At 53.1% G+C, this 27,514-nt stretch overlaps 1 protein-coding gene across 2 annotated transcripts; it reads left to right on the forward strand.

Moving 5' to 3' along the window:
- Positions 1–5,416: 5,416 nt before the first annotated feature.
- On the forward strand, positions 5,417–15,382 carry LOC106739248 (zinc finger protein 664-like). Of its 2 annotated transcripts, XM_059722809.1 has the most exons (5): positions 5,417–5,495; positions 6,291–6,466; positions 6,655–6,807; positions 9,533–9,649; positions 13,069–15,382. In XM_059722809.1, the coding sequence occupies exon 5, from the start codon at positions 13,230–13,232 to the stop codon at positions 14,598–14,600; it is 1,371 nt and encodes a 456-aa protein (XP_059578792.1). In that variant the 5' UTR covers positions 5,417–5,495; positions 6,291–6,466; positions 6,655–6,807; positions 9,533–9,649; positions 13,069–13,229; the 3' UTR covers positions 14,601–15,382. The 2 variants fall into 2 exon arrangements, with proteins under 2 accessions (XP_059578792.1, XP_059578799.1); XM_059722816.1 differs by lacking the exons at positions 5,417–5,495; positions 6,291–6,466 and having other exon boundaries at positions 6,578–6,807.
- The last annotated feature ends 12,132 nt before the right edge of the window (positions 15,383–27,514 follow it).

Below are 27,514 nucleotides of genomic sequence, written 5' to 3' on the forward strand. Positions count from 1 at the left end.
TGCTGAGCTCTGAGGGGCTGGGGCCCACCGCGGCACTGGGGCTTCCCTCACATCCCTACAAATAAAGAGGCCAGGACTATTCAGTTGAGGGGAGAGGTGCCTGAAGAGGGGTGTGACAAGGGTTTACCACACACTGGGTGCACCTACAGGGTGCTGTACGTTGCTCCTAAAGCACGGCGCAGTGCGGGCGGGGGCTGCACCGTGCACGCAGCATGCAGGTACGTGTCATTGCTACGTGGCTGTAGCAGTGCACTAGGCCTGGGAGCACCCTGTTATGGCATCGTAGCTGGTGATCACGTAGACACGTGTGATCACCATGTCACCATAGCATGTAGCACACCGTACCGCAACATAGTGATGTGCTACCTCACCATAGATGCACCCACAAAGTTGCAGAGAGAGAGACTCAGTCAGGACGAGTTACTGACCCACCAGACAAGAACGAGGAGTCGCAGCATGGTCCGAGCAGGTAGTACGTTTAAAACCAGCAAAGGCAGGTCTTGGTCACCCAGCACGTCGTTACAGCGGGGACTCGTTGCCACCAGACGTGCTAGACGCTGAGAGTGCAGCACGTTTCCAACGGGGGCGGGATGCATTCTTGTAGGAAAGGGGTCTCAGCAGCTACTGAGCTTCCGAGCCTTCAGTGCCAGAACCCGCAAGGGAGACACAAACGGTAGGGAAAACCTTGGTTGTATGAAGACAAGGGTCTTTGGGTAAATGTGATGTGTTTGATTAGACCAACTAAATAGCATGTTGTGAAGTTTCCACTTCAAACGGCAAAATTCAAACTCGTCCATGTGTCAGGGGTGTTGGTTGTAGCCGTGTTGGTCTAAAGACATGGGCAGACAAGGCTCTTTGGATCAATGGGATATTCTGTATTAGACCAACTAACCCTGCCCCTTCCCTACTCCCTCCCTCCCTCACACCCCTTCCCCCCACACCTACCAGCCAGACGCTGCTGGCCAAGCTGCCGGGCTGCAAAGCAGCAATCAGATCCCTAACGCCTGCTTTGACAGCTCAATAATCAGCCTTCGGTATCGGCCCCAAAAAATCTTTAGCGGTGCCACCCTAATAAAAAGCATTCCCCTAAATCCACTGCCAATCATTAAAACCAGGCTCCCACCCAGACCAGTACGCACCCACCTCCACTAGTAAATCCCTCAGTTCATAAAACCAGTCTCCCTTGAACCATCATTTCTCAGTCCTTCTGCAGGGTGGAAAAGAGCCTGCTGCACCAATTAAACATACATTGAGTATGTGGTGACAATGGTTATGAGTAGTATTTATTAGTGGTGTAGCCTACACCCTTCACTACCGGGTGTATTAAGATGAGGGTCCCTCATTATCTGGCCACATCCTCAGCAAATCTTGGCTGCTGAATCCCTCCCATCAGGAAGCCTCTTTAGAGAACAGCAGCTTGCCCTGACTAAGGGGAGCAGCGCAGGCCTCTGCAGTGAGTGCCGCGGTACACCGTTCTCACGCTGCTCGCCGTGGTTTCAAGTCATCGCTGCTAAAATCCTGCACAACTTCTGGTTGGTTTTTACCAAGCGAGGCAAGCAAACACCTCCCATCCTGGGAAAAGAAAAGAAAAGAGAAACACTTGGCTGCCAGGGATAAACCGAGCAACTCCTCACCTGAAGGATCTCTCGCAAGGAGGATCTGGAGGGACACTGCACTTCAATACGGATCCAGGAAGAGGCGACTGCCATTTACACCAGCCCAACCTAGCTACAAAGGACAAACCAGAGTACGGCGCAGGTTCATCCTAGAAAACCGATCCACTTTTTATCTGCAGATCCAGAGTCTTTCCCTGCACCCGTCAGCCTGGCACATGAAGGGCACGCATCCTCGCAGCCCACCCCCGAGCTCCCCGTACACGATTGCGGTCTCTTCAACTCCATCTATCTTGACACATTTCTTCTGGGAGGAACCTGACAGGCTTCAGTGTCCAAAAGGAGGCGGAGGAGAAAACACCGGGTTTAGAGAAATCCACTTGCGGAAGAGAAGGGCAGGGACATTTGGACATCCACAGAAAAGGGCTGTGGAAAAAGGAGGTGCTCTCTTGCAAACCAGTCAGGAACTACGAGCCGTCAGGTGAACAGGAATAAGTACGTGGCAAATTATAGGTGTCGTTCCCCCGAAAGCAGGCAGGGATCTGCTCTCCATCCCAGCCCAGGGGAGCTTCAGGTGGGGGGAGCAGGGGATGCAGCGACGCTTCAGCGCAGCTGGATTTTATGGTGCGATCGTGTGCTGGCTGTAAAGTCCAGGCAGGCAGGGCTACGAGAAGGGGCCTTAGCACCTGACCCCCCACAGTCTCTTCCCTTCATGTGGCTGAGGAGGGGCTGGAGGAGCCCCCGAGCACAGGATGCTCTGTCTCCACCCCAGCCTCCATCCCCAAGCCCCGTCACACCAGGGCACGCAGGAACTGCTGCAATCTCACATCCAAGCCCGAGAAGAGTCACCTGCAGCTCCCACCTCCCACAAACATCTCAGTGGCTCTAAAAGAATAAAATGAAGTGCAAATAAAAAGGCAAGCTCCAGGCAGCCAAGACAGGAACTGTGTCCCTTAGCTCTGCATGCGCCTGTGCCAAAGAAAACTCATCTCCGTGGTACTAGTCAGTCCTGCTCCTCCCAGCAGCTCCCAAGAACCCCCCAAAACGCCCCGAGACTTAAACCCGAGCTGCTCGTGCCCCCCCCCGCCAACAAAATCCACCACGGGGCAGAACGGATCGTGCCCATGGGCAGGACCTGACCTGCGATTTCAGTTGACACCAAGACAGTAAAACAGAAGGGCAGAGAGAAAAGCAAAGCCCTGAACGCACCAGACCAGAGCGAGAAGCCGAGCACGTCTCGGTGGGATGCTGCACCCTGAGGGTGCAGCGGGACCAGAGGTGCTGCCCGACTGCCCCCGGCCCAGCCCCGGGGATGTGCAGGACACACGGGGACCTGCCTGGTGCGGGCAGTGCAGCTCCTCCACGGCTGCCTGCCCGCGCCCACCTCGTCCTGCCTGGCCCGGCCCGGCCCGGCCCAGCCCGGGGCACTTGGCCAGAGACCTGGGCGGGACATGGGCAGAGGGGGAGAGATATAGATCCTGATCTCGGTACCTTGTATACAGAGGCACCTATGTCTACTGCAACGTAACAACACGGTGTCTGTGCCTGTCTGTCCCCATGTCCTGGAGCTGCGGGACAGGGGGACGGGAGGCGTTTGCAGTGTTAGAAATTGTGCGCAGAGAAGGGAGTTTCCTTCTCTAGTAACACAGGAAGCACAGCCTGCACCTTCGGGTGCCCACAACTTCCCCCATAGTAACTAAGCATGATAGACAAGCTTCATGGCAGACCTGTGCCTTATTTGGTCAATTGTTTAAAATTGTATTGTGATTGGAGCTTACGCCGCAGGTTAAAGAAGGTCATGCAATACTAGTAATTTTCCGCTAAAGCTTTGTGCATGCGAAAATCTCATGTAACCAGAGAATATAAATACGTGTGTGAGAGTGCAACCGGGGCCCCTCTGCCTTTCTATGGTCGGGGGACCGCCGGCCGAATAAACTGGAAAGACCACACCCTCGTCGCCTGCTTATTTGAGTCTCAGCTGGGAAACGAGCCCCGTTGGGGTCAGGAGTATTCGCAGATGTTCCCTTACCAGGATGGGAGCTTAAGCGAATAATTTCTCCGACAAATTTGGTGAGCCAGGCAGGAGCACCCAGCTCGTCGCGCTGCCGCTGCCGCCTGAACCCATCCCCCGGCCGGCCATAACAGAGGTGAGTTCAGCATGGGGGTCTTGGGTTGAGGCTGCAGACACGGCGGGACGATAAGGTGACTGGAAAAGGGCTAACGTGGTCCCCATTTTTGAAAAGGGGAGGAAGGAGGACCCAGGCAACTATAGGCCAGTCAGTCTCACCTCCATCCTTGGTAAAGTCTTTGAAAAAATCATCAAGGCTCACATTTGCGAGAGCCCAGCAGGGCAAATTATGCTGAGGGGAAACCAGCACAGGTTTGTGGCGGGCAGATCGTGCCTGACCAATCTAGTCTCTTTCTATGACCAGGTTACGAAACGCCTGGACACAGGAGGAGGGGTGGATGTCGTATACTTAGACTCAGGAAGGCCTTCGATACGGTATCCCACCCCATACTGGTGAACAAGTTAAGAGGCTGTGACTTGGATGACTGCACAGTCCGGTGGGTGGCGAATTGGCTAGAGGGCTGCACCCAGAGAGTCGTGGTGGATGGGTCGGTCTCGACCTGGAAGGGTGTGGGCAGTGGGGTCCCGCAGGGCTCGGTCCTTGGACCGATACTCTTTAATGTCTTCATCAGCGACTTGGACGAGGGAGTCAAATGTACTCTGTCCAAGTTTGCAGATGACACAAAGCTATGGGGAGATGTGGACACGTCGGAGCGTAGGGAACAGCTGCAGGCAGACCTGGACAGGTTGGACAAGTGGGCAGAAAACAACAGGATGCAGTTCAACAAGGAGAAATGCAAAGTGCTGCACCTAGGGAGGAAAAATGTCCAGCACACCTACAGCCTAGGGAATGACCTGCTGGGTGGCACAGAGGTGGAAAGGGATCTTGGAGTCCCGGCGGGGCGGGCGCTGCGCGCAACGAGCCTTGCACACCAGCACAGGTAGCACAGGCAGGAGCCGTCCCACTGCGCATGCGCTGGCAGCAGAGCGGGACAGAGAAGCATCAAGAAAGGACTCACTGCGCATGCCCAGGCCAGGAGGGGCGGGGACAGCAGAGGTAGAGCAGTCACTGCGCAGGTGCCACCGGGTCGGCGGGAATCCCTGCGGGGCTCCAGAGCGAGGTGCGCGGAGCGGGGTCGGGCGGGGGCGGTCTCGGTGTCCGTGCCCGTCCTCTGGTCCGAGTCGCGCCGCGCCGCCTCCTCCCCTGCAGCCTGCGGGACCAGGGCACGAGCTCCCCACGCCAAGGACCTGGCGCTGGGGCTGCGCTGCCGGGAGGCCGAGGGCCCGGCGAGGTCGGTGTCCGCGGGCGGGAGCTGCGCGGGCGCCGCAGGCAGGGGCAGCGGGCGGAGCGGGCGGTGCTGCAGGCCCCGGCTGTGCTGCCCACGGAGGCGCGGAGCGGGGTGCGTGGACGCAGCATGGAGACCTGCACCGAGGCGCTGACCCTGTCACACGGGCTTTGGCTGGGGCAGGTGCCGGCATCGAAGCTGCACGTGCAAGTATTTCACTCGGCGCGTCGGTGGATCTCCATGTGCCTGCGGGGTGGTCCCTGCCGCCCCGTCTCTCCCAGCCCAGCTCCCCCATGACAGGTTGGTCTTGTCCCCAGGTCGCGGTCAGTGTGGCGGCCAGGGAGGTGACCGTGGGCAGGGTGCAGCCCGCCGGGGCGCTACAGCAGCCTGGCGATTTCTGGCTGGAGCAGGCGCAAGCCCAGCCTGCAGATAGTTCTCCGGAGGAGGCAGCACCGAGGGAAATCGCAAGGCCTCGGGCCCAGGCCCCTTGTTGCCCCAGAGAGGAGCCGCTGCCAGACGCGGGATCTGGTGAGGGGCCACGTGCAGGCCTGGGCCTGGGTCTGGGGGTCTCGGGGGCTGTCCTGCGTGTGGGGAAGAGGTTCAAGCGTCTCCCCTTGCCGGGGACAGCGCTCTGATGTCTGTAGGTGGGCAGCCGTGGGTGGGACACCCGGCCTGTCTCGATGTATGTGCAGCACCCAGGGGAGAGAGGCTTGATCTTGGTTGTGCCTTGTCCTGCCGCCATGGGAACAGGCAATGACCCAATTCACGGTCCACCAATCCGTGCTCCCTTCTTCGACTGTTTCTCCTCCATGCCCAGGTCGCCCCAGGACGAGGCCCTTCCTCAGCAGCCGGTGAGGCGCTGTGGCTCTGCCTTTCCCAGCAGCAGCAGCAGGCGCAGCCCCCCAGTGGGAAGGTCTCTGTGCCAGGACATGCAGCTGGGGGAAGTGGCTTTCCTTGTCCCCCCCACCCCCTGAACAGGCCACGCCTCCTGGGGAACACTAACCTCGCATTTCCCCACCACTCCCTCAAAACAAGGGGATAACATGCCCCCCTCCCCATCCCTCCAGCTTCTTTCCCTGGGAGCAAGGTACCTGCGGGCCCTGACTCAGTGCTGTGATTGCTGCTCTGCAGCCCCGGGACAGAGCTACGGGGGTCCTCTCCAGCTTTTGCTAGCCAGAGCAGTGGGAAATTGAGTCCTGTCTCCCCACTCTTCCACACAGTAAAGCCTCCAGCTGCTGCAGCCGGAGACTAGTACCGGACAACAGGGCTTTCATGTGCTAGGAGCAGCAGGGCTGACCTGTGCATGTTCTTCCCTACGCACAGGTGCAGAGACCATGAGCAGAGTTCATCAGCAGCTTCCTGAAGAAGAAGGGCCTGCAAACCTGGAGCTGCTGAGGACTTCCCCGGGAAGGCTGGGGGAGAGGGCGCCACAGAGCCCTGAGCTGGGCCAGCTGCAGAAGGGGCAGGGCAGGCCGGCAAAGCAGGGGGAAAGCATGGAGGTGAGCAGGGCACGAGCTCCAACAGGCTGCACCCACATCCCATGTCAGCCAAAAATGGAGCATTTTGCAGATGTGTGTGTCATGGCACATCCTGCACACAGCTGTCACACAGGGATTGCGGGGAAGGTGGTGGGGGCTGAAGGCAGCTGGAGCAGGAGACACTGATGGGCTAACGCTTGTGGCTACAGCTCCAGGAGGTGTTTGAGGACGTGGCTGTGTATTTCACGCGGGCAGAGTGGGAGCTCCTGAAAGATGCAGACAAGGTGCTTTACCAGGACCAGATGCTGTGAAGCCAGGACCAGGACCAGGAACCAGGAACTGTGAAGCCCTCATTTCCCTGGGTAAAGCTGTTTCCTGCTTCTCCCTGTTGCCATGTCAGCTGTGTCACTTATTGTCTTCTCCCTGCTTCTGAGCACTCGTCCCTGTGAACCTTTCCCTGATGCTTGAAATCCATATCCTCCCCCATGGCTCCATGGGTGACCAGGCCTCTCTGGCATTTCGTATCAACATGTGCTCCTTTTGAGCTGGCTGCCTTCATCTGAGTCGTTCCTGTTCTTGCAGCCCCCGGTGCTTCCATATGCAGTCATTTCTTGGCAAGGGGGTCTACCGATTTCAATGTGGTTGTGTCATCTCCAGTTAATTGGGCAAAAGAATTCACTGCCAGCTCTTCCTTGGGAAATGCTTCTGATTTCCTCCTTTTTGTGCCTAGCCTGTCCTGTCCCACACGTGTAACACTCCAAGCATGCTCAGTCAGTGATGTCTAAATCCTCTTTCTCCTCATTTGGTTGCAACCCAGCAGAAGGTAATGGAAGTCTTAGTGTCTGCTACTATCACCCCTGGGATTTGAATTTCCTCCACTCAGTCTCTAGTGACATGTGGACACGTGTTGGACCTGGGGTACTTCTATCACCAGGTCCCTGAAAGCATCTGCTCACATTGCTTCCTAATGTCTTCATCTGAACAGGCTGCAGGCTCTCGCTTGGCTGTGTTTACTTGGAGACTTGCTCTGAAGCTTGCTCTGCTGTTTCCAGAAGTTGCATAGGTTCCAGGAGCAGGATAAGACCTGTCAAATGCCTGTTGTTTCTCGGCCTCTTGTGGGCTAAGATCAAGTTGCATTGATCTGATACGGGCTAGGATTGAGTGTAAATCACTGCAATGGTCTTGGTACCTGAGCCAGAATAGATTTAAATGGCAGTGTGTAGTTGAGTGTGCACCCCTGTCCAAATGTGGAAAGAACTCCCTGCGAGAGACTTGTAAATAGCTTCCTGCTGGCCAGTGTCCAGTGAGAGGATCTCGGCTACACCCCTCCATTATGGAAGTGTGGAAGTCCTCCTAGCTTCATCCTGTGGCCTCATGCTGCTCCAAGGGCAGGTGAGACTTGGGGGCATCTGAACCCATGTCCTTCCGGTTTGGGCCTGCATATGGGATGCCTGCCAATCAATTTGGGAGCATCCAAAGCTGCGGGCTGAAATGTCTGGGGTGGAGGATACTTGCCAGTTCTAGTGCCATATACGGTTTTTGAAAGATTTGAATTTTGCTCAGTTCAAAAGGATTTGTAACTGATCTGGCTAATTTGACCTGGAACATGAAAACATTTCCAAAATAAAAACAAAAATGTGCAGAGCTCAAGTATTTAGCTTCACATTGCTTTTCTAGCACTTCCTTTTCCTTGTTCTTGTTCGCTGGCATGGCGTTGCATCAGATCAAGTGTTGTAAAGTCGAAACTGACATCATAACGTTGAAACAGGGTGTCAATTTATAAACATTGCAAGTGCGAAACCTTGTAACTGGATGTTGTAAGTCGAGGACTGCCTGTATTAGCGAAGCTTGTTATATAATACTTGCAGATCACCCTTCAGGAACGACAGTGGGGAGGTGGGGGCTGGAGAGAGGCTGGCAGGGACAGAGCTCTGCATCCACCCTTGCATGTACCCGCTCCCCTCCCCCACTGCCACTGCAGGTCCAAACCCTTTTCTGCCCCTTCCCTATCACTTCGGGTCCAAGCCCGCTCCCCCCTCCTTGCCACTGGTTCCGGTCCAACCCAGTTTCCCCCTCCGGACCCCCACCAGTTCGGATCTAACTCCATTCCCTCCCCCACACCCCCACCAGTTCAGGTCAGACCCCATTTCCCGCCCCTCCCCGGTGCTGCCGGTTCAGTTTTAACCCGTTTCCGCCCCGTCCCGTCCCGCCCCCCCAGCTTGGTTTACAACCCAATTCCACCCCGAACCGCTTCGAGTCCCACCCCATTCCCCCCTGCCCTCCCACCACCGCCGATTCAGATGCGACCCCCCCGCCATTGGTTCGGGCCTGACCCTGTTTGACCCCACTTGCCGCTGGTTTGGGACTGACCCCCTCCCCCGCTGCTGCCAGTTTGGGGTGACCCCATTCCCTGCCACTACCAATTCAGGTCCCACCGCGTTGTCCCCTCTTCCCCACTGGTTTGGGTCTAACCCCACTCCACCACACTCCCCTTCCCCCACTCTGAGTCTGTCTGGCCCATTTCCACCTGCCTGCCTCCCCTCCCCTGTATCCCTGCCGGCCACAGCCCCCAAGGCACCCCGCTGTGTGGCAGGCCTGACCCCAGCCAGTCCCCCCTGCCTGCCGCCTCCCACTCCCTGCTGGCTATTGTGAGGAATGGGTTGGGTATGTTCAGCCAATCAGTGCCTGCTCTCTTGGCAACACATGCATAGTTGGCCCGGAGCATTAAGGACAGACGGACAGACTTCTGGGAGATCTGTCAACTTGACAAAACCAGGTTCAATTTTCCTTCCAACACCTCCGTCCCTGGGAAATCTGTTGGTCTTGCACCCTTTTTTATAAAACCTCAGGGTTGTTGGTGATTTGTTTCCTATTACTGTCCCCACACCACCTGGGTGACAAAGGCCATCATCTATCAAATGCTTCTCCCTGCAGTGCCTTCTCTTTCATCCCAAGGGTTCACCCTCACCTGTGCTTTAAGGCCCCAGTAGAATCCATGAGTTCACTGGATCCATTCCCCAGATCCCAGTTGGTTATTTTGCAACCAGGACTGAATCACAAACTCTCTTTAACCACTGCCCCAAACAGGATATCAAGGCCCCACACCCAACTTAATCTGCTGCATCCAGCAAAGACAGGAGGAGCTCTGGGTCTGCGGTGATGAGGACCATGGGGAAATCTCAAGCTCTGAGGACCTGTGGCTAGGTGAGTCGTGGCTGTCCCCTCCCCCAAATCCCCTTTCAGAAATGCTCCCTGTCCACAGTGACAGGGCCTGAAACTTGCAGACCTGTCCTGTGCTGCCCATCCAGGGTGCTGACCTCAACTAGTTTATGCTGTAGTGTGTGCAGGCAAGTGGCTTTCCCGTGCCCTGAAATTCCAGACTGTGGAGACGAGCAGTCGTTCACTTCTACCCCCCTCTAACTACAGAATGGCTCTATGGGGGAGTGCGATTCACGAGCTTTCGTGTTGCAGGGGGAAGTGAATCCCCCAAGGCTTGTGCCATTGTGTTTTGTCTCTGGACCGTGAGTGTCACAGAACCTGGGATTCAGCACAAAGTCCACATGAAGGTTAATGCCAAAGCCTTTGTCCCAGTGCAGATTCTGGTGATGTGCAGGCCTCCTGTGCTTCATCAGCAGAGGAAAGCCCCATGGGCTCTGTCACGGCGGGGTCCTTCAGGAGGGCTGTGATCTCCCTGAGGTCCCTCTCACCGTGTCAAGTCCGGCCCAAGGGCACCCTCTTATTCTCGCTTGCCACGTCTTTGATGTTCAGTAAGTTCGGGAGGCTGCCTTACACCTCCTTGGGCACAGCTGATTAGGACCTCTGTCCCTGTGTGTTCCCGGACCCCCTGGGGGTCTCCCGGTATGATGGGCGCTCCCCAGGAACCCTAGCCTTATGGGCTACGCGTGGCTCCTACCAACCCCTAATACCACGCCCCAAGCTTCGCTGATGGGATAGATGTTGTCCTGTCACAAATCAGCTTGCCCACTCTCCCGGGCCTCCTCTGTAATCTAGCCCACTCCTGGGCCTCCCCTGTAGTCTAGCCCACTCTGGGCTCTCTAATACACAGCCCCTCACTGGGACTCTCGTTGAGCCCACTCTGGGCCTTCTCTAAAAGTGTTGTCCCGCTCAGGGACCCTCTAGCGGGTCTCCGGTCCTTTAGGCCAACCGCACGGCTACCCTCTCTGATCCCGGCTCACCGCACTGCTATCCCCCCTTTGCCGGGGACCACCGTAGCACCTTGCCTGAGGGCTGTTGCCACACTAGCCTACAGCCAAGCTTGCTACACCCATCTTGGGCTTCTCAATAGTCCCTCTTCTCTGGGACCTTACACGCCCACGCCGGGCTTCTCAATAATATCGCCCCCTCTCTGGGGCTCGCTGTGCCCCCGCTGAGCTTCCTAATAATATGGCCCCCTCTCTCTGGGGCTTGCTGTGCCCCTACTGGGCTTCCTAATAATGTGGCCCCCTCTCTGGGGTTCGTTGTGCCCACGCTGGGGCGTCTCAAAGCTGCTCCTCTCTGGGGCTGGGGTCTGCGTACCCCGCACACAACCCGGGGTCTATGTTCCCCGCCCGCAACCCACTGGTTGCACTTCTCACTGCAAGCTGCACCTTCACTGGCACCGGGGTTCCCATACCACTGGGGTTCCCCCTGAGAAACCTGCGCCCTCACTGGCGCTAGGGTCCCACGCTCTGTAGGTCCCTATGAGAGCACTGCGCCCTCCTCAGGCGCTGGGGCCCCCACACTCCCGTGGGGCCCCTTTATGAGGCCTCCTCCAACCCCTATAGCCTCACCCAAACCACCGGTGTAATAGCAAAGCAAAACATACTGCAAGCCTCCTGGCTACAACTCAACACACGCCCTATGGCTATAACAACGTTGCTCCATGTCACAGCGGTACTTGCTGTTAGGCTTCTCTCCGCATCCTAACTGCAGCAGCTCCTGCCCCTCTGGCTGCTGGCAGGGAACTGCCAGCCTGTCCTCAGCCCTGGGCTTTATGAGGGCCAGGGCCTGCCTCCTACAGGCAGCTGACTCACATTAGTTGCCCTGGCAACCCGCAGCTGTGGTTATGTTCTGCCAGGGCTCTCTCTCCCTGGCAGTTTCTACTCCCTAGGAGCAGGCACTGAGGTGCCCTGCGACAGGCTCGTTCCCTGCCCCAGAACTTTCCCTGGAAGCAGATAGTGTTGCACTTACAAACCAGATTTTTAACCTAGTGCTTTAAAAATTGACACAACACTTCGTTAATGAATACCAGAAAGACTTGCTTTACTAGCTACTAACAGGTTACAAAACCAAATGACAAAGGTTCTTTCCCAATATCAAATAAATGAGCTGTATTACCACACAGTCTTCGTATTAGAGCCAGTGATGCTACTCATGCAGGCCTAAAGCTAGTTCAAGTCTTCAGCCTTCTCAAAGCGTGGATCCATTGCCTTAGTCCAGCTGGGAGCAGGTTACAGTTTCCCTTTTCCCCCTGGAGAAGATGCCCACCATCTGCTGGCACTTTGCCCTTGTTATACTTGTTCAGTTGTATAGCTTCAAAGCATTTTTTCTAGATAGTTGGTTAATCAAAGTTTGAACAAAGCAGGCAAGGACAGAATTAACATATTACAATTATATCCTCTGTGTGTGTGTGTGAAGTTTGCAAGATTTGATCAGTTTTGGAATGGGATGGGTATTGATTGAATGAGATGCCTTCAGGGAGTTGATTACAGAATACTGTCTTTCGATAGTTATTTTAAAAGTGGAGCTGCATCAAATGATTTATGAGAGATGCTTGACAGCCATTAAATGCCTGTTTTGAGAGAGGTGTTTTGATTTACAAGCTTCCTTGGCTGTATGGGATACCTCTTACTGGACCAAAGCAGGTTTATTAAAATGTAAATGGAGATAAGAAGAAGAATAAATAGGTTTGAATTTCAGGAAAGTGCCCTGGTTTAGCATAATAAACATTTAGAAACTGACTGCCTGTTTAGAGAAATATACCCTAATTAATAAATGCATATGCAAGACAGTGAGGATCAAAGGCCCCTAGGGACAATAAGCATGAGTTAATTTGGGGTTAGATACAGTCAGTGAGTAGCCTGACTTAGCATAATAAACATTGGGTACATTAGGAATGTAACACAGGAGATGTGATCAATTTGGGATTGTTTTGTTTTTTTTTCACATGGTCCCAGCCATGATATTGCATTTTTATACAAAAGGTATTGTTTTAGCAGTTTAATAATTTAAATGGCCAAGCTTTTACAGTTATCAGGTAGGACACACAACCCTGCGCCTTCCAAAAGGGAGAGCCACAGCTCTTAAATCCTCCCCTCCCAAAGCAGGCTTTGAAAGTAGGAGGGATGAACCATATGGGCTTCTTCTACCAAGTAGTAGCAGCTCGCGTAATGTAAGGCTATATTCCCCACACATCTTTGACTGCTGTTGAGCCCCCAAAATCCATTGTGAGACTGTTCATCCTGCTACCAGATGAGAAGGTGGCTCTGACCTCCACTGAGCAGGGAACATTAGCCTGCCACAGGGGAAAGCAGGTGCCCAGGTCCAGTCATGCTTGGAAGCCTGTTGCAGCAGAGGGAATAGCAGTGGCAGGAACTAACTTGGCGTTCTTCTTCCCCACGCAGGAGGTGCCTGGCTGCTGAGCAGAGCAGAGGAAGGGCCTGCAACTCTGGAGTCACCCGGGATTACCCCAGGGAGTTTGGGCAAGACGGAGTCCGTGAGACTTGAGGACAAACGATGGCTCCAGAGCCAGGGGAACCCCCAAAAGCAGAAGGAGAATGTAGCAATGACCCAGATGCGATCTCTCCTTGGGGGTGAGAGTGAAGAAGGAACAGAAGCCAGACAGAGCCCTGGGCGCAGGGAAGGATTTGTGGAGCTGAAGAGCCATGAAGCCAAGTTCTTCTGGAGAGAGACCCCGAATCTAAGGCGAGCCAGCAGGAAGGGCCTCAGAGGGCAGCAGGAGCTCCCCACCACGCCCAGGGGCAGAGGCCGCCCCTGCCCTGAGTTCTGGAAAAGCTTTAGCTTCCTCTCACTCCTGGCTCTGCACAAGATAAGCTACATTGGGGCAAAGCGCCACCTATGTGTCAGGTGTGGGAAGGGCTTCACCTGTGGCTTTGCCCAAGCTGCTCATTGCAAGATCAATTCTGGAGAGCTCCCACACCACTTAACCAGATTTGGGAGAAGCTTTGTGTGCCTCTCAGAAGTAAGAAAGCACCAAGATGTGCATAGGGGAAACTGTCAGTACCGTTGTGTCACGTGTGGCAAGACCTTCACTCATTTCTTCTCCCTAGCTCAGCACTGGCACATTCACGCGAGGGATAAACAGCATCGGTATCCTGAGTGTGGGAGGCGTTTCAGACGTTCCACCAACCGAGCCAAACACCAGTGCATCCACACAGGGCAGAAGACACATCACTGCTGTGTGTGTGGGAAGAGCTTCACCCAGTCTTTCCACTTGTCCAAACACCAGTGCCTCCTTGCAGGGAAGAAACCACACCAGTGCTGTGTGTGTGGGAAGAGTGTCTGTGAATTCTCCCACCTGACCAAACACCAGCACATCCACACAGGGGAGAAGCCACATCAATGCTCTCAGTCTGGGAAGAGCTTTACCCGCTCCTCCAGCCTAGCCTACCATCAGCGCATCCACACAGGGGAGAAGCCACATCAATGCTGTCAGTGTGGGAAGAGCTTTACCCGCTCCTCCAACCTAGCCTCCCATCAGCGCATCCACACAGGGGAGAAGCCATATCAGTGCTCTGTGTGTGAGAAGAGCTTTACCCGCTCCTCCGGCTTGGCCGTGCACCGGCGCATACACACAGGGGGGAAGCCACATCAGTGCCTTGACTGTGGGAAGAGATTCAGTGAATCCTCCAGGCTGACCAAACACCAGCGCATCCACACAGGGGAAAAGCCACATCAGTGTTCTGAGTGTGGGAAGAGATTCCGTGAATTATTCAATCTGACTATACACCAGCGTATCCACACAGGGGAGAAGCCACATCTATGCTCTGTGTGTGGGAAGAGCTTTACCCACTCCTCCAGCCTGGTCATGCACCAGCGCATCCACACAGGGGAGAAGCCACATCAGTGCTCTGAATGTGGGAAGAGCTTCACCCAGTCCTCACACCTGGCTGTACACCAGTGCATCCACAAATGAGAGAAGCCACGTTAATGTTCTGAAGGTGGAAAAAGATTCAGCAATTCCTTTAGCCTGACCAAACAGGACTGCATCCACACAGGGGAGAAGCCACATAAGTGCGCTGAATGTGGGAAGAGCTTCACCCAGTCCTCCCACCTGGCCCTACACCAGCGCATCCACACAGGGGCGAAGCCACATCATTGCTCTGAGCGTGGGAAAAAATTCAGTGATTTCTCCAGACTGAGCAAACAAGTGCATCTACATACGGGAGAAGCCAAATCAGTGGTCTGAATGTGGGAAGAGGTTTACCTGTTCCTCCAACCTGGCCATACTCTGGCGCATCCACAGAGAGAAGCCACATCAGTGATCTGTGTGGGGGAAGAGCTTCATCCACACCTTCAGCCTGGCATTCCACCAGCACATCCTCACAGGCTAAAAGCTACATTATTGCTTTGTGTGTGGGAAGAGCTTTGCCATATTCTCCCACCAATCTGTCAGGTTTTGCTTCTCAGCCTCCCTCCAGAGTTATGCATGCCTTGGTACATGTCACTCCCCTGCCCTCCTGCCCTTAGCTGCACTCTCTCTAATCCAGTCTCTGATCAGAAAGCTGTTGTACTGAACATGGTATCCCTGTGGCTGGGCTCTGTGCCCTCTCCTCAACTGAGATGTGAATTGAGAAGAGCCCAGAAGCCTTTCCAGGGCAGATCTCTCTGAGTTCCCAGCCTCTTCCCTTTGCCAAGGGTTCACCACTGTCCAGGGCTTGTTGCAACACCTCAATAAAAAGAGTTGGTTACACTGAAGGCCTCACTCCTACGTACTGCTGTGCAGCAAGGGCACTGCCCTTTTGAAGGAGCCTGTGGCCAGGGGGCAATAGAGTGCCTTTTCTTGGGGAAATGGGGGCAGGGGGAAGGAGGTGCAGGCTGTGGCAGTTCCTGTGTCCTGTGCAAGGTCACAGTAAGTGTTAGACCCTGACCCCATGTGGCACCCAACGACTAGGGAGACGACGGTCCAGTTACGTGTGGATCCTGTTACTCGTTAGCCAGAGCAGGCAGGGAGCAAACACCAGCACACATTACTTGCAGCTGCTTTATTCAGAATGGAGACAGCTTCGGACAGGGGCCTCATGCCATTAGAGACGGGGTCCTGCTCCAAACAATAGGTTTTTCTTACAGTTATAGACTGGTTTATACTCATTAACATTCACTCCTCCTTTGTCCCGCCTCCTGTTCCTCAGAAAATGGTTGACACAGTAAAAATGGTTACTTAGCATAAGTAAATGGCTGGTCTAGCTTGCATCCTGCCTTGTAGTCAGGAGCTCTGCTAGGCCACAGGTCATGCCTTGTATTCAGCTGCAAATCCAGTGCTCTCTAATAATCCAAATTATTGTCACCCTAACAGTAAGTATGAGGACATTGTCTTGGTGAAATGCAGCATGTTATCATGTCTGGGGAATATTCCCTGGTTGGTAGAATCACAATAGACCATGTCTCATGCATAGGAACTTGCTTTGGCTTCACTTGTTCTTCTCCAGACAAAATCCAAGGACCCAGAGACACCCTTGGTGTAACACCCTGGGATGCTAGTCCAGCTGTGGCACCACTGCCTTCCTGCTGTCCCTGCCAAATAGCCTTATGTTAGAGCAGAGAGATGGGTCCTGCTGGCATGCTGGGTCAGCTGGAAAAGCTAACTGGGATATCTGCTTGGTTTGAAGGCACACCCCTCAGCTCCTGCTCATCTGATGAGCCACCCAGAGCTCAAACTGCCTCTGTCTCCTCCCTAGAGAGAGAGACAGGGTAGGGTAGACACAATGTAGGTGAGAGAGTGGAGGAGCAGGGCCGGACCCATAACCAGGGGAGTGGGTCCGGACCTGGAGTGGTGAGGGTGGGGGGAAATGTTGTATGGAGGACAGAGATGAACTATTTTCCGAGGCCGCAGGGGACAGGCTAAGGTGTGCTGATTGGAATCAGGGCATCACTTGTCTGTGTGGGAAACCTTGAGGGCTTGAACAAATGGGTTCCTTGAATACACAGGTGGTCACACCATCCCACCACCACTGTCCTGCATGGCCTGATGATGTATGAGTGAAGTTGCAACTGTTTTTGACCAGGATCTGAGTGTTCTCAAAGTCCCGAGCTGAAGAAAAGGGTGGGGATTCTCACCTGCTCGCAGGAGTACCATATTATCTTGCATGCAACATACCCCGCCCCTTTTTTATTTTTGGCAAGCAAGAATATAAAAGAAAAAGATTTCTCCAGGGTCACAGCCAACTGTGGTAGAGAATAAGTCCTCCTGGGAATGTAGAATTGGGGTCCACACTTGCCACATGCTCTATCTGCCTCACTCTGTCTGCTAGGATGTCACACTCTGGACTTTCCAGGACGACTCATCACACCAGGCTAGTCACACCACCTGGCAAGAGCTGTAGCAAGACTATTAGCTCTTGGCTGAAGCAGTCCTCTCCAGGAGCAGTGCTTTCCCCAGTCTTGGTGTCTCTAAGGGAGGCTTAAAGCTCCTTGACATGGCACAGAAAGCAGGGGGCTGGTGGGGTAGAATATCCTTTCCTTCAGATTTCAGGACAATTCCCATATTCCCAGGCAGGGGTGGACCTGCAGACTGACTGTTACGTTATGGAGGGGATAAATGGAACAACCAAATGATCCTGCCTTGCTTCACCTCCTCTGCGCTGGCAGGGGGGTCAGGATCCTGGGACGGGGAGTGAGTGGCTGGCAGACTGGTGCGAATAGGCAGCTATTCAATTCGGCTTTAGATCTGGCCACTTCAGATGCCAGGGATCCGATCCGGAGCTCTGGATTGGTTTCCGGCTTTGATTCAGCCGAAGAGGCTCTGAAGCTTTGGAGCTGATTTGGAGATCCGGCCATAGGGTATAACGGGAAGTCAATGAAATATCTATAACTTTGTTGGGTTTTGTCTGATTTGGATGAAACTTGCAGGGATGTTAGTCTTTGCTGAGAGCATGAAGCCTGCCAAGTTTCAAGAAGATGGGTACCTGGGTTTGGTGGGAACTGCATCCCAAATCAGCTCCAAAGCTTTCCACCTCCGTGCCACCCAGCAGGTCATTCCCTAGGCTGTAGGTGTGCTGGACATTTTTCCTCCCTAGGTGCAGCACTTTGCATTTCTCCTTGTTGAACTGCATCCTGTTGTTTTCTGCCCACTTGTCCAGCCTATCCAGGTCTGCCTGCAGCTGTTCCCTGCCCTCCGGCGTGTCCACTTCTCCCCATAGCTTTGTGTCATCTGCAAACTTGGACAGAGTACATTTCACTCCCACGTCCAAGTCACTGATGAAGACATTTCTGCCCATTTGTCCAACCTGTCCAGGTCTGCCTGTAGCTGTTCCCTGCCCTCCGGTGTGTGCACTTCTCCCCACAGTTTTGTATCATCCGCAGAGTTGGACAGAGTACGCTTCGCTCCCTCGTCCAAGTCACTGATGAAAACATTGAAGAGTATCGGTCCTAGGACCGAGCCCTGCGGGACCACACTGCTGTTACCAGATTTGCCCATTACTTTAGGGTGTGCTCATTTATTAGTGATATGTTTCTAGGGTCTTGGTAATTCTGTCAATGTGCTGCTTGTGTTACTATATGGAGCTGTATCTCTCCCTTCTGCAAGCCCTCACTCCCAATGGAGCTATCTTGCAGGACGCAGTCTCAATGGGGCTGGGTTCCTCCAGTCACCAAATCAGTCATACACACAAACACACACAAATTAACGTGACATGTCTGACCTGGCCGGGTTGATCAGCATGGACAGGCTGACACTCTCATATGCCAAGAATCAGTTCATCACAGCAGCAATAAACTGCAGTCAGACACAAGCACACAGGTAAACAGAACCCCTCTGAATCCGGCTGGGTGTCCAGCTGACACCCTCATGGGCCAGCATTCAGTTCATAAGGGCACATCTGAGTCAAGCTGGGTCAATCAGCCTGTACAAGCAGATCCCCTTATGTGTTTCAAACTCAGCACGTCCCAATCTTTGGCCTCTTGATGAGCAGACCCCACAGTACTTTTGGGCTTCACAGGGATCTTTAGCTTAGGTAAGAGAAACTTTGCTGCAGAGCACGTGAGGAAGGAGAAGTAGAGAAGGAAAAATGTACCCAGTTACTACCAGTTTGACTATAAAAGTTATTTATTGCTAAGCATATGAAATATATAATAGTACTAATAGTAATAGACATGCAAAAGAAAAACAAACACAAACAATTACAGTCCTACCCTGGTTTCACTAAGTATTTGGGGAAACTTAGCTCAAGCTTAACTAATACCGTTCAGGTTCAGAAGTTTATGCCTAGAGAGAAAAGAGAGAGAGAGAGAGCACTGGGATCTCACCAGTCCAAGGTACTTGGGCTGCAAAGCTGACAGGCACAGTCCTTGAAGGGAGATGATCTGTTCTTCCAGCGTCCTGAGAACAACAGGGGATGATGTCAGCACAGGAGTTTTTTTCTTCTTTTCCTTTTCCTTTTCTTCTGAAGCACCCACACTTTTTACAGATTTTTATACCCTCAGTTCATCTGCTTCAAAGCATCCTCAATTGTGTAAATCATTGTCTTTTCTATTGACAAGGGGTTATCTGGTTTGGAACATCTCAAGAAACTGATTGATAATCAGGAAACATTTAAGATTGGGAAGTAACCAAATACTTGGGAGCCAGCTTGAAATTCCTATGGATAGCAGATATACTGATGGGATCTCTCATGGTTTTTTCAGAAACAATAGACAGCATGCGGCATCAGGATTTTGGATTTTTACTGTTGTGAACAAGCCTCAGCTTAGCATGACTTTTCCAGATCTTACTATAGTCTTTTAACAGACTTAAAGCAATTATTGGGGTGTTCATAACCTTTTGTGGAGAGGAATCCCACCAGTCATCTCAGGAAAAGTATGACAACACCTATTATTAGGGCTCCAACGGCCTGGACGCTGTGATGAACCCTTTACCATTGTTGAACTGTTGCCCATACCCCCTCTGACTCGGTCTCTTGCCTCAGCATTCCCTAACCCGGCAATCCAAAAATCCAGTTGGTGTAATGTAAGGTATCATTTTGGAACCAAGAGTTCTAGTTTTTTGTATGTCTTTTTGTCTCAGACCAACACGGCTACCAAGTACACCCTTGACTCTCTAAACACATATATGTAGGGGTTTTTGTAAAGATAAAACCAAAGAGATTTAATGGTCACTAGAAATATTAAAAAAAACAAACCCTTTCAGGAGAAGGGGTAACAAAATAAGCTTGTAAATATTGTAAAAGTGTTTGATGGAAATAAAGACTGAATTTAAAAATATATATTCTCACAGCTTTTGTATGGGGTGGGGGTGGTGGAGATGTTATAAAGATAAACCAGACCACAAAAAAAAGATGACCAAAAGATGACCAGTATGTTGAGAGCTCTGCATATTTTAAGACTAAAGGAGTTCTCTTTTACCAAAAGGCCTGTTGTGAAGATAAAGCCAATAAGGGTTAATGGTCCCTAGAAATGATTAAAATCCCTTTTTAGGAGAAGGTTTAACATAATAAACCAGTAAATATTGTAAAGGTTTTTGCTGGAAATAAAAGCAGATTAAAATATATATTCTTACAGGGGCTTTTATGCTATAGGAGGGGCTATGCATTTTCCAAGAACCGGGGGTGCGTTGTAAAGATAAACCAGACCACAAAAAAGCTAACCTGTGTGTCCAGATCTCTACATATTTTAAGACTAAAAGGGTGGAGTTATCTTTTAATTGTGACTGTTTTAGCACAGTTATAATGTACAGCACTTTGAAACATCATGATTACTACCGGAGCAAAAGGGTAAATTTTACTCAGAGAGGAGGTAGTCTGTGTAACTCGGACAGCAGTCATGGCCTGTATCGTAAGGGGCAGTCCTGGTAAACGCAGAGGTAAGGATGGGTGGCGAACCAGCAAGTGGATCACAGGGCAAAAAGTAGGGCCTGGTTAAAGAGGAGCGTGGGGAAAACTAAACACTGGTTGAGAAAAAATAAGAGATCCCCTAGTAATGGCACTTTAGAAGGCCCCTCAAGCGCTTCCCCTCTTCCCAGGCCTGACCCTTCACCAGGACCCGTGGAGCCAGAGAGAGGAGATGGTGACTATGATTTAGGAAGCCCTTTAGAGGGCCCCTCAAATGTTCCCAGGCCTCCTAGGCCTGCCTCACAACCAAGATCTGAACGGTCAGAGAGTTGGGATAATGAATCTGGTATAGAAGACCATTTAGGGGACACCTCAAGCACCCCCTTGTCTCCTGAGTCAGCAGAGGATGTTTTATCAGACGTACATATGGTGCGGGTGAGAAGGCAAGAGTGGTCTGTAACCAGGTTTGGGGGGACGAGGTACACCGAGGAGTTCCATTTTGTGACTCTGGAGCGTGTGCCATTACACGTGCCACATGGAGCGATAAGCTGAGGGGTGGAAGAAATTGTAGCAGAACTCCGCCAGAGATTCACAGGCAATGACTATGCCCAGTTATGTATTCCGGCAGATAACATGGCAAACTGTTTATACTCTTGATCTATTAATTTAAACCAGATGACCCCAGAGCTGTTTTTAGAGTGGTTCAGTAACCTGTTTGTCCCAGGGATGCAGGATTGGGCAAGGGGGAAGCCTCGTCCAGAGGCAGACCTCAGATGAAAGTGAAAGAAGAAAAAAACCTACCTATTGCAGGGGTCCAGAGAAGCGAGGAGGCATGCCAGGGAAAACTGCCTGAGTGGCTTATCAGCCGTGCCCACCTCCAGCTGGAGCCGGGTGACATCACAGAGAGATGTCACCTGGTGAAGATAAAAATTGGCCCCGAGAGCACGGGAAGGAGGATGCCGAGTGCTGGTGGAGCAGCAGGGAATTGCCGGGTGGAGCACATCCAGCCACTGTGGCCAGCAGCGGCGATAGTAGGAGCTGTGGGAGATCCCTGCACTGGGGAAGGCCAGCAGGGATCAAGGGCCTATTGTGAGGCTGGCAGCAGCGGTGGCAGCAGGAACTGCAGGAGATCCCCGCGCTGGGGAAGACTGGCAGGAATCAGGAGGAGCCAGCAGGGAGGCCGGCAGTGGTGATGGCAAGAGCCGGCGAGGGAGCTCCTGCCGGAGGCGGCAGGTGCAGTGACCCCAGGGAAGAGGCGGATCCCAGAGGGGATTTGAGAAGCCCCAGCTGGGGTGAAGGCACAAGTCCTGACCCAGGAGACACATTAGTTTAGGGACATTAGGGGTGAAGGGAGCACGGGACTCTCCCTGCAGTCACTCCTCTTCTCTTTTTTTCTCCTTTTTGTCTCATTCCTCTTGTAGTCTTGTCTTTAATTCCTTTTTCTTTCACGCTGGGTTGTTCCAGAAAACCACACAGCATGTGGTTTTCTGGTGGCGAGTGTTCTGTTCATGTTTTTCTTTCTTAGTCGGATCTATTTTAGTTCCCTGCCTAGAGCAGTTTAGCCTAGCACACCACACCAGGCTCGAGGAATTAGAGACCCCATTTGGAGACGAAAGACCACGTGAGAATGCGGTGACAACCGACAGCATCCGTCGTAGATCACGCAGGGCATTGAGAGGGACAACCCTGGAGACAGCATCACCAGACCCTCTGGGTCTGGTCAGAGCCCAAGGCGTCCATCCGTGAGAAAGGACACATGGGAACTGAGGAAGACCTCAACAGGGGCTAGCCACAAAAGATCCTGAAGCTTGTCTCATAGGTTGGCATATGGCCAGAGTGTAGAGGAGGTTGGAGCCCTGTGAACATCTGCCAGGACACGTTACAACTCTAGAGGCATCGTTAGAGGGGACCCCCTTCACTGAAGGACCATCCAAAGACGTGGCAGGAGAGTTTGGGAGATACCCAGAAGGTAATCGAAGAACCCTCCTGGGTTTTCATGAGGTTCCTTGGAGAGTAAGACCAGCTGCCCGGGCAAAGGCAGAGCAGGATCGAATCATCAAGCAGAGATGGGCACACTGTTACAAAGCCAAAGAGAAATATTGCTCGATACGACATTTTGTCTCGTTGTAATCATTGTGAGAGGCCGGGAAGGTGGGAGCTGTAGAGTTATAAGCGATATCTCCTATTCCCAGATCATTGCTAAAAAGAGGAAGTATTTAATCGACTTGAATACCTATGATACTAACCTGTGCTTTGCAGGCAGTCTATTGGCTGTTACAAAACGTAGAAGGGCCAGAGATGCTGAACTGCTAGATGGTGCCAAAGAACTGCATAGGAAATTAGGCATGTCTATGTATCAAAAGGTATTTTGGATGTGAAAAAGGTGTTTGGCATGAGAAATTATTGCGATCTTTGTCAGACATTGTACACACGTGCACGTTCCAATGTCGTCTTTGCCTGAGCCCAAACTGTGCTGAAAACATGGGCAGGACACAGAGGTGCCCTAATTGTAAGCTGTACTGTTGTTCCAAAGAGTGCTTAGAAAGACACATGGCCCTGGCCTCTGAGAAGCAGAGCAAATGTCTGACTAAAACTCTGTGCAATGAGTGTAAATCTTACATGGGCAAAAAGCATGAGTGCAAGGGTTGGCAGTGCAAACAGTGTTATGGGAAAGTCACGGATGTGAACAAGCACTGGTGCTTTATGCGCCAGATTAAAGAGCCTGAAGAAGGCAAGGGGTACATTTTTTATGATTTTGAATGTGTGCAAGAGATGGGGATGCATGAGCCCAACTATATTTCTGCAATGGAGCTAAAGACAGGGGAAAAAAAAACTCAGAAAGCCACAGGCAAAACCCTCAAAACGGCTTGTAAACCTGAGCCCCAAAAGCCAGAAAGCACTTGGGAGTTTAAGGGTATAGCGTGTCTGTCTGATTTTATTAAAGTTTTTATGGATACAAAGTTCCAGGACTACACCTTCATAGCTCACAACGCCAAAGGCTACGATGGTTACTTCATTGTTAGCCAGTTACTGAAGGAAAAAATGGAGGTGAAACTAATCACCCAGGGTAGTAAACTTGTGTGCATTGAAGTGACCAGGTGAGGCATCCGTTTCATAGATTCCTTAAACTTTTTGCCAATGAAACTTAGCAGGCTTCCACAGGCGATGGGTTTTGAAGGTTGCAAAGGTTATTTCCCACATTTTTTTAGCACGGCAGAAAACCAAAATGATGTGGGGCCTCTCCCAAAGATGGAGTAGTACGGCATTGAAAATATGATGTCTGGTGAGAAAGGACCGTTTTTAGAATGGTATCTGAACACCCGTGATAAGCCCTTTGACATGCAAAAAAGCAGCTGGCCTATTATTGCCAGCAGGATGTGAACAGTTTGAAAGACGCATGCTGCCTCTACAGGGTGAGATTATGAAAATGACACGGCAGGTAGACCAAGTGAAAGTAGATGGTGAACTCCAAAATGTAGTACACTGCATAGATCCTTTCCAATATATCACGCTGGCCTCTGTCTGCATGGCCATGTACAGGCTTATATTTTTGTAACAGCAGAAAATAGCACTTCTACCCCCGGACAACTATCACAGACAGAAAAAAAGTTTTCCAACCCCATCTATTCAGTGGCTAGTGTACATTTCGGAGAAAGAAAATATTCAAATTCAATATGCCTTACGGGGTGGGGAATTTCAGGTAGGCCCCTATTTTTTAGACGGCAATGCCAACATTGATGGGGAACCTACGGCGTTTGAATTTAATGGATGCTTTTTCCAGGGTTGTGTCACTTGCTACCATGAGAAAGACCAGAACCCATTATAGAGTCATAGATGTTAGGGTCGGAAGGGACCTCAATAGATCATCAAGTCCGACCCCCTGCATAAGCAGGAAAGAGTGCTGGGTCTAGATGACCCCAGCTAGATACTCGTCTAACCTCCTCTTGAAGACCCCCAGGGAAGGGGAGAGCACCACCTCCCTTGGGAGCCCGTTCCAGACCATTGACGGGGACCACCTTCGAGTTTCTGAATTATCAGGCATTGCACAAGACCAATTATCTCAAGAGAGAGGGGTTTACCATTAGGACCATTTGGGAGCACGAGTGGAGGGCTCTGTTAGAAATGGATGGGAAACTGGCGGATTTTTTAAACAGAACCCCGCTGCCTTCTCCACGGGTGCCTGGGGATGCTCTTTTTGAAGGGAGAACTACTGCCATCTGTCTATATTACCAAACTAAACCTGGCGAACAAATACACTAGCAAGACACCTCCCAGCCCCAGGTCATCTCTCTCCTGTCGTTCATGTGGCTGAGGCTGGGCTGTGCAGCCACAGGTGGGGGCGAGAGCCCGCGGGGCCTGGGGGCTGAGACATTTCGGGTCCAACAGGGATCAGGAGTGGGGCTCTGGCCTTGCCTCCAACCACTGGTATCAGTGCACCTTGGGAGTGAGGGCTGAGGGCCCGGGGTGCAGAGGTGGTGCTGGGGAAGGGGCTGCTGTCTCTGAGACTCCAACTTGGGACCTTCAGATTAGGAGACTGAAGCGCTGCAGCCTGTGTGAAGAAGACAATGGCAAACAGCTCCCTGCACCCCTCTGAGCCCGGGCACAAGGTGGGAAGTGCTGGCGGACGGGGTGCAGGGGGGGAGCGGTGGGGGCGGTCTCACCAGTATGCTCCGGGCACCGGGTGTCATTGCCACTGTGCTGCTCCCCCTGTCTCCGTCCTGCCCACCCTGGGGATCAAGCGCTGCCCTTCCACAAGCCGTGGGAGTCTCCAGGCCTCAAGCAGGGAAAAACTGTGCCGGGGCAGGGCTGGGACTTGCCCGCAGCAGAGAGCCGGGCACACACAGAGCCCAGCCCCAGCCTTGCCCGTGGAAAAGAGCTGCGGCAGGGACTGCCCGCGCAGCCCTCGCTCAGGCTACAACTGTCGAGCTTCAGATAAGGAAATGGAGGCGCTGCTGGCTGCGCTAAGACAGTGATGTAAAACAGAGCCCCCAGACCCTGCGAGCCCCGGGCACAAGGAGGGGACACAGCGCAGGAAGGGAGCGGTGGGAGCTCGTGGCACGGGGATCCAGGCGCCGGGATCCAGGTGTCAATGCTGCCTCACTGCTCCCCCTGCCTCTGTCTGGCCCAGCTGGGGTTGCCTCATGCCAGGAGAGATTTCCCTCCTGGTCCATGAGGCTGTTGTGCCAGGATCCGACACTTTTGCCCCTGCCCATGTCCAGCTGCTGCTCAGAGACAGAAGTCGCCTGGTTGCATGCTCCACACGGGCCTCCTGGGGACAGAAACTTCTGTGGGCGCCCCATTCACTCCTGGGTCTGGCAGGCAACTCATGGCTTGAGGCAAGACAGCCCTGACGTGGGCACATCCACTGCGTGTCCCTTCCTCTTCTGCCCTCCCACCTTCTCTACACCTCCTCAAACAGTGCTGCTAGGGCCTGTTTGTCTTTGCACCCCACTCCGCACCGCTCTGCTGCAGCCCCTCCATCCCCACCCACACCTCCACCCCACCCCACCCCACCAGGAAACCCTTCCGTCCCCTCTCTGCTCCAGCTCCGCAGGGGGCCGAGGGACAGAGACTGCCCCGGCTGTGAGAGCCTGCGAGGGGGAGAGGGGCTGGGACACTTCCCAGCATGTCCCAGCCTGATGGCAGCACAGCGCAGGGCCACTGAGTTGTGAATGAAGGCAGAGCAAGTCCAAGCCTGAGAGAAAGTAACTCTTTTGCACCTCCCCAGGCACCACCTCTGGCTGCAGAGCTCCTCTGCCCTCTTGGCCAGGGCCCGCACACCCCCCTGGCACCTCTGCTCCCAACATGGGGTGCTGCCCTGTCCTTTGCCGACCTCTGCCCTCCACATGCCCAGCCCTGTCCCACCCTGCCCATGGGCTGTCACATGCCTGCTGCACCATGTGACCTTGTACATGCCCAGCTACCTTACTCGGTAGAGCATACAACTTTTAGTCTCACAGTTGTTGGTCTGAGCCCCACGTTGGGCGTGTTTGGTTTTCTTTTCCTATTCACCATGCTTTTGTTACTGTACCTCTTTGCGGCAGTGGTCTAGCAGAGAGATCCCTTCCCTGGGCTGCCCTGCTCTGCAGCAAGGTATGTCTGAGCCCCAGGACATCTCTTTCTTGCTGTTCATGTGGCTCAGGCCGGGCTGTGCAGCTGCGGGCGTGGGGTGAGACACTTCGGGACCCACGGGGAGCAGCAGCAGGGCTCAGGACTTGCCTCCAGGCGCTGGTATCAGCGGGCCTTGTGGGTGAGGGCTGAGGGCCCATGGAGCAGGAGGTGGTGCCCAGGGCAGGGCTTTAGGAGCAGGCAAAAGAGCTGCTTTCTATGAGACTTGAAATCAGGACCTTCACATTAGGAGACTGAGACACTGCTAAGAAGATGACGGCAAGCAGCTCCCCCCCAACTCCCCGAGGCCGGGCACAAGGCAGGAAGCGCTGGCGGCGGGGGCACAGGCAGGGAATGGTGGGGGGTCTTGCCAGGACGCTCTGGGCACTGGGATCCATGTCTCATTGCCACTGCGAGCCTTCCCCAAACCCTCGCCTCTGTCCTTCCGGGCTGGAGTTGCCTAATGCCAGGAGAGATTTCCCTTGAAATCCCTGGGGCTCCTGTGGCGGGATCTGAAATTTTTGTCCCCGCTGGGGCCCAGCTGCTGCTCACAGACAGAAGTCGCTTGGCCCCGCGCTCCACAGGGCCCTCCTGGAGACAGAGACCGGGCCAGAAACCTGGGGACAGAAACTTCTGTGCGGGCCGCCTTCACTCCCGGGTCTCCGCAGGCAGCCCATGGCTTGGGGCGAGACAGCCCCGACCCGGGCACTTCCACTGCGTCTCCCTTCCTCTCCTGCTCTCGCCCCTTCTCCGCTCCTCCCAAACAGTGCTGCTAGGGCCCATTTGTCTTTGTGAAGGAGGACATTTTTTAAAGGACTTCCATGACTGTTTTCTCCTGTATTTGTTCCAAATCCACTTGTTCAACTGAGGTTTGAATTTAGACTGTGGGATTCAAAGCCCATAGTGTAAACCATGACCTGATACAACCAAACCAGGGAAGAGAAGAAAGAGCTGTAGG

This window comes from Alligator mississippiensis, chromosome 1 (assembly GCF_030867095.1).
Source record: "Alligator mississippiensis isolate rAllMis1 chromosome 1, rAllMis1, whole genome shotgun sequence".
In the NCBI taxonomy this organism is placed as follows: Eukaryota; Metazoa; Chordata; order Crocodylia; family Alligatoridae; genus Alligator; species Alligator mississippiensis.

What these genes read in the sequence shown, in the direction of transcription:
- LOC106739248 (XM_059722809.1), top strand. Translation starts at nt 13,230, where the DNA reads ATGACCCAGATGCGATCTCTCCTTGGGGGTGAGAGTGAAGAAGGAACA.